This window comes from Propithecus coquereli, unplaced genomic scaffold (assembly GCF_000956105.1).
Source record: "Propithecus coquereli isolate 6110/MARCELLA unplaced genomic scaffold, Pcoq_1.0 Scaffold165, whole genome shotgun sequence".
In the NCBI taxonomy this organism is placed as follows: Eukaryota; Metazoa; Chordata; class Mammalia; order Primates; family Indriidae; genus Propithecus; species Propithecus coquereli.
The window spans coordinates 486,245-493,327 of NW_012141080.1; the positions used below are offsets into that span (position 1 = coordinate 486,245).

The 7,083-nt window shown below is 47.0% G+C and overlaps 1 protein-coding gene across 1 annotated transcript in view; it reads left to right on the top strand.

The window, feature by feature from the left end:
- The window catches only part of HYDIN (HYDIN, axonemal central pair apparatus protein), a 299,281-nt gene that overhangs the window by 261,300 nt on the left and 30,898 nt on the right, over nt 1-7,083 (top strand). Inside the window, exons 64-70 of the mRNA XM_012641507.1 lie at nt 38-135; nt 943-1,150; nt 2,283-2,495; nt 2,963-3,101; nt 4,986-5,151; nt 6,283-6,430; nt 6,855-7,062. Coding sequence (XP_012496961.1) covers nt 38-135; nt 943-1,150; nt 2,283-2,495; nt 2,963-3,101; nt 4,986-5,151; nt 6,283-6,430; nt 6,855-7,062 — 1,180 coding nt within the window. The remainder of the gene's footprint in view (nt 1-37; nt 136-942; nt 1,151-2,282; nt 2,496-2,962; nt 3,102-4,985; nt 5,152-6,282; nt 6,431-6,854; nt 7,063-7,083) is intronic.

A 7,083-nucleotide genomic window follows, 5' to 3' on the forward strand; every position in this document is an offset into this window, starting at 1 on the left:
GCACGTTTCTCAAGTCTGTTCCCTGATGGATTTGCAGGTTTAACCTGATTAATTCAGGACGTGTGCAGCTGGAATTCAGCTGGATCTCAGAAGATAACTCAAGGGCAGTCAGCTTTGCAATGCCAGAAAACCAAGGTAAATGCAAGGACAGGTAAAACCCAGGACCTGACCTGAGTTGCCAGTTGGAGAAGAGCCTTGTTCATGGCGAGGCCAGTACTGCTCAGAGGGCCTCCTAAGTAGCTACGGAAAAGCAGAGCGGAGGCCCCGTGCAGTCTGCAGAGCTAAATGGGCCTAAGAGACTCTAGAGCTGGCCTCTACCCTCCAGGAGCCCAGACCCTGGGCACCCTGCTAGGCCAATGCCCCATCTCGCTGACCACTAGGAATCTTGAATATAAGATTTTAACCTTCGGGGAGATTATAGACCCCTTGGAGAAACTGATGAAAACTATGAACCACTTTCCTGGGAAAATACACGCCCATGCCCAAGTTTGCATTTCATACATGTGAAGCACCAGAAAAAGGCACAACACTTGGTGGGCAAATAATTGTTATTATTATTTCAGTTTTAGAGATTCACTGACCTTTCAAATGGGCCCCTATCCATGGGCCCCCAGATTGTAAACTCCTACTTCAGAACAAATGATTTTCCAAAAATTACGTTCACAGCCCATTATTCTAGAGAAGAAGATCCATAGACACTTTCTTAAGCTACCCCCTTGAGCCAAAAGGAAGCAAGTTTGAAAACTATGGAATTAATAGAAATGTTTTTCGTGTCTTGTGAAATGTGAGCCAATTCCTTACCTCTAGTGCCCAAGATTAAGTACACCTGCTACAAAAGTGAGCTCCAGATACCACAGAGGGTCCCTAAGCACCTGTGAGTGGGCTGCTTTCCACGTGCTCTCACTGCAAATTCGGACTGTCGCCCACTCTGTCTGCCCCCAGGTTCAGCTCAGAAAGATCAGCTTAGTCAGGGCACGCCGCACACAGGCAGCACCCTGGACAGCGCCATGGACCACTGCGCCGAGGGCTCCCCGCCAACCTTCTCTGTGGAGCCCTCCTCAGGCATCGTACCTGCGGGGAAGACGCAGAAGCTCAAAGTGAAGTTCTCCCCGTTGGATGTTGGAGACTTTGAGAGCACCCTTTTCTGCCAGTAAGGAAACCTGCTCTCCAAAACCCCATCTTTGCAGGCACAAAACTCTGCAGCTCCGATCCCCATTCTATCCAACGACTGCCCCCATTCTTTCCAACCCTAGACCCCACTACAGATTGTCACTCTTCCCTTTGGAAAGATGGACAGAGACCAGGCTTTGGAGAACAAGCCTGGTCCCTGGTCATTCTTTGTCCTGTTCATCAACCCTTTCCAGATGCCCAGATGCTTCTCCCTACCTACTTCCCCCTTAGCCACATATAGGATGCCACTAACCAACAGATGGTGACAGCCAGATGGGTTCCCCAATCCTTGGGCAAGCATGATCTTGGGCAATCTTTCTTGTACCTTCTCTGCGACTTAGTTTCCTCATATGTAAAATGCAAATAATGATAGCCACCTTGCAGAATTGTTGGGAAGATTAAAAGAGTTAATTCACATAAAGAGCCTGGCACATAGTTACCATTAGGTGGTGGTGGAGGTGGTGGAGTTCGTGGATCTGACACATAGCAGTAAGAGAAAAGCTAATCCAATGACAACTGACAGTGAAAGTCCCTAATGTGGTACCCACACCCAGGAAAGCTCGAAGGAGAGCACACGCCTCAGAGAGGAATCCTGTGAACCGTGGCCTAGGGTGGCAGAGACCTATGTGAGCTGTCAGAGCCTCCTTGAACCCCGCAGTCACACCACGGAGACCCACCCCCACCCCTAGGCCACCTCAGCTTGGCCCTGGGACTTATGCTCATATCCAGTTCACCTTCCCAAGGAGCTCACTCAGGATACTTTTTTGGGGATTTCTAGGTCACTTTTCATATCCCACTAAATGCCTACGAGAGGGCCCAGAGGGTAAGACCGAGCTTCCGTCACAGCAGGGAGATTTTTCTCACCACTGAGAGAGGAAATAACTTGCGACCATCCTAAGGATGTTAGGTACACAGAAGGAGCCTAATTCAGACTCCTCGTGCTCAGCGCATCCATGCACTCAGGACACCGAGGTAATGTCATTGACCAAGACAGACCCAGCCTCTGTTCCCATGGAGCTGACGTGCTTGTGGATGTAATATTCATTTCCAACCAAAAGAACAACAACTGATTACAAAATAAAATAGAAATAAAAGTAATCTTATCCTCTCAGGATTCCAAACCTGCCACCTGGAGAGCAAGGTCCGGTCCTGGTAGCAAAAGGGCGAAGCTCCTTGCCCATCTGCCATTTTGACCTGAAGGACTCAGACTACATCAGCGGTCATCAGCACAACCTAGAGCTCCGAGAGTCTGGTAGTGGCGCTCTGGATCCAAACACCAGGGTGATCGAGTTCACCAGTGTGGGCGTAGGAGGGAAGAATCTCCAGTGAGTTCCTTACATTTGCATTGGTTTGATTCGTATCAGTCAATCCTTCTAAAGAACTCAGAAGAATTCAGAGAAATGAGCTAAACTGACTCCCAGAAGCAGGCTTGATATCCTGGGGTTTGACCTGAGTTTTAGAGATTTGACTTTAGAGAACTGTTACACTAAGGAAGCTGAATTCTGCCTTCTTAGTTTTGACACTGGGGAAAATTTGAAAGACCTCCACCTTGACCACATAGGATCCTTAGGACAGATGTGGTCTTAGCAGCATTGTTACTCCAAAATCCAGAACCCTACCCATGCTTTGCATCCCTGGATGAGATGGAGTTTTCGTTTCTATCGTAACGAAGTGCTCAGAACAGTTTTGCTTTCCAGGTGGGGGGCTGCATTAGGGCCAGGTTCTAAGAAAGTTCTCTTAATCCTAAATCCCTGCTCTCACTCTCCATTGTCAATTCTTCCCCCTTGGCCAGGACCTTTACAATCCTGAACCCGACCAATAGCACCTACTCCTTCTCCTGGATCTCTGAAGAAATCGAAAGTCTCCAGAACCCTCCAGCCTTCACATGCCTTACAGAGAAGGGCTTCATCCACCCTGACAAGAAAGCTGAGGTGTGTGCACATGAGGACCACGCAACAACCCAAGGCTTAGGTCCTTCTCACCATCTCTGCACAGCAAGTGTGCTATAGACAGTAGGTGGAATTAGAAAGAACACCCTGCCTAAGGGTGTGTCAATCAACGAGTGTTTATTGAGTTGCTACCATATGTGTTGGGCCATCCTGATGAACAAGGCAGACCTGAGCTCTCCTGGCTGACCGTAGAGAAGCAGAGAGCTCTAGTATTTACAGTTTTTAAAAATTGAGGTTATTCAAGCAGCAAAAGATAGCTGGACATCAATGCCTGGGCACTCTAGGACTTATGCAGTAGCATGACATAAAGGGTTACCTTTGTCCAAGGGGCCGACAATAATGAAAGGACACTGATGTGTTTTTACTTGGGCAGGCCAAAGGGCAAAACAGAAAAGTGGAGTCATGCCCATGCTTAGTCCTAAATGTTTACACAGCAGTGTATGGCAAGGGGTCAGACTCAAAGAAATAGGAGCTTGTTCACCAAAACAGATCTGTGGACTCCACATCCAGTAAGTTCTACGGAGAATCTTGAAGGTGGAAATAAATCCATCAAATAAAAATTATGACCTCAAATGCCTTCAGAAAGGTCAAACAAATGAATAAAGCAGGCCAAGGGGACAATGACAGGGAGTGCTGGGCACCAGGGCCCACCGGCCACAGCATTTGTCTGGCAAATGACCACCCCACAGACAAGGGGGTCCAGGGTGGCCAACTCTCCCGAACTTTTCAGGAGAAGCGAAAATTCCAAATTTCTATGTGAATTGCCATATTTTACATATTGGTAGCCAGTTCAATATTTTTTAACACTTCCCAACCAAACTAAACATATCTGTAGACTTTCCACCTGATTTCAACCTCTGTGTATCATCAGTGCCCAGCCATGTAGTTAAATGTGGCCGGATCCAGGAGCTGGGTCCACCACAGACAGAGTGCCGCATGGATGTGGCCCCGTTACAGCCCAGAAATGTGTCACAGATGAGCCCAATTTCTAGAGAGGCAAGTTTCAGAATCCATCATCTGGGGTCATGCTGGTCTTTGGGTGACAGGAGTGTCACTGAGATGACGTATCTCCAGAACACCTCCCCTGCACCACCCTGGCATTGGCATGGTCCATACATATTAACCTGTCTAGTTCCTTTCTGGCCAAATGCCACTGTTCTTCCACTCAGTCCTAACCGATTGATCACAGAGACTCACTCAAGTTAGTTAAATAAAGAAAAGAAAAGAAAAAGTAAGGGCCTGGGGCACCTTTTGAGATTGGATCTTCCTTCCAGGACTCTGCTTGTTTCTACCCATTATCTCTACACCAACCAATTTCACCATCTATTTATTTTCCAGTTGCTCTGTAACTTCCCTGAGCAGATGGGTACTGGCCTGTTGTGGCCAACACACCCTCGTGGTTTCCCTCACTGTTGGCTCCACTGCCAACTGGCACAGCCACTCACTTTCTAATCCCAAACTTGGGAGAGAGAAATCTGGTTGGCCCACTAATCATGTTGTGTTGGACTGTGTACCAAGCTGTTGACAAGCAAGTGGATTGTCTGTCTTTGGGACAGGTGCCAACTCTTTGGTCCAGTCAGCTATGGTACAACCATGCCATCCAAAGACATGGCATAAAATACGACAACTTAGCCAGCAGAGGTTGCGGGTAGGGTAGGCTCCCTTTGTAGGACGTGCGGCCAGGGCAGACAGACATTGATGTTGCCGGTACAGCTGCACCTACCTTCCCTTACAGGGACTGTAGAAAGGTAACAATAACCTAGTAATGTCAATCACCATGATCCTGGTGCCGACAAGTCTCCAAGGGCACATAGAGTAAGCAAACACAAGCACCCATCGCCACTCTGTTCCAAATTGTTTTCTTAGATTGTGTTCCAGTTCACGCCTTCCCGTCTGGACATCACAGAAGCATTATGGACTTTCCTAATCCCTGAACACAACATCACGGTCCCTTTCCTGCTGGTAGGCAAAACCACCGACCCGCTCATCTCTCTGGACAAGTCACACCTCAACTTCAGTTCCCTGCTCATTGGTAAGGCTGCCCTGTCTGTTTATATTTAGTCTTGGCAGGATCTGGGCCAGGTCATTAGAAGCTCCGGGAGCAGCCCGGGGTGAGAAACTTCCCAGGTGCCTTCCAGAAGCAGCATGTCAGAGGGCCCCAGTCATTTTCAGAAAGCCACAAAGTATTTACCTCTCAATCTCATTTAGATCAAGTGGAATCCATCTTTTAAACCTGCACACCAGTAGCTCAAGGAAATGTGGGAGCCCTGTTAAAGAACCTCCTTGGCAGATGCCCGTAGGGCCTGGATTGACTCTTGGTTTCCAGAGCCTCAGGTCTGCCCCATCCTGCCGGCATGTGCCCCAGATTACAGGCTGTAATTGTCTGCTTCCTGGTCTGTGCCGCAGTGGCCAGATTTCTCTCGCATCTGTTCATGATTGATTTGGTTCAACCGTCCTTTATAACCCTATGAAGCTTTCCTACACCTGTGATATCTGTGTGTGTGTGTGTGTGTGTGTGTGTGTGTGTGTGTGTGTATAGAATACAACTAAAGCCAGATGATTCTTTTAATAATTCATTACATTTTGATTTATAAAATAATATTCTTTATAGTATTTTAAGTCAACCAACATGGTATCGTATGAGAAAAAATTAATCTCTCCCTATCCATCCTAACTCAGCCTTCCCTTTCCATCAAAGGAAACCAATGTTAACAGCTGGGTGTGTATTTTACTGATGCTCATAAGTAGGTGGGAGGGGAGATTATGGCATTTATTGAGGGTTTGAACAAATAAATGAACAATATAGCATAAGAATAATAACAGCAAGAGAAAGTTTAATCCAGGCATGCAAGGGTGGCACACTTCAATATAATCATTGTGTCAATAGATGAAAGAAGAACAACCATGCGATCATATTAATATATACTGAAAAGGCATTCCCCATAAAAACCCTAATAGCAAAATAGACATTGATGGAAAAACTTAAAGAAGATTAACCGAAATCAAGAGGCAAATATTACCCTGTAATAAACCACTAAAACTGCTACAATTAAAATGAGGACTTAGGCAAGGATATTCGTTATCACCCTTGTTGCCTGCTGGGCCACTTCAGCGAGCAGAGAGCAGGCGGAGGCCTCGCTGAGGGCTGCTGTTTCCTCGGCAGGCAGAGAGGCCAGGGAGCGCATGCAGCTCATCAACAAGGAGGAGCAGGGGTTCAGTTTTGCCTTCCAGGACAACTCCCGGTACTCGGAAGGTTTCGGCAACAGCCTGATCGTATGTCCCATGGAAGGCTGGATCCCGCCACTGTCCAGGTAAAGAGAAACGAAAGCCTCACCCTCCCAACGGGTCCCAGGCCTGCCAGCCAGAGAGCCGTTGCCCTTAGAGTGCCCCATTTCTAAAATCTCTTTCAACTCTAAGATTTGGATATTAACAATTCCATCTCTGTCCTACTTACTCTCTGGTGTTTATTTTCCTGGGGAATTATGGAGCATTGAGAAGTCTACACCCATGTTCTCAATATTTCCTTGTGTTTGTATTCTTTTCCTTGCTGTCTGCTGTGTGCGTAAATCCACAGAGCATTGCTCAGCTTTGCCTGGCGAATCTTAAAAACTCATCATAATTTGGAGTTATGGTTCCTTTTCCTCATAGTGAATCTGCTAATCCAGTGAGCTCATATTTTCTTGCAGAGTTTAATAAAACCTAGTCAGCTAACCTGCTGTCTTGTTCCCCAACCAGGATCCCAATTGATATTTTCTTCACACCAAAGCAGGAAGGAGACGTCAACTTTAACTTGATCTGCAATGTGAAAAAGAAAGTCCAGCCTCTGACATTAAATGTCAAGGCGGAGGGCTACAGTATGAATGTAGAGATCAAGTGCAAGGACAGGACTGGCTCCGTCACTCTCTTGACTCCCAACCAGACCAACATCATCAACTTCTATGAGGTGACGATGTGAGAGGGACTC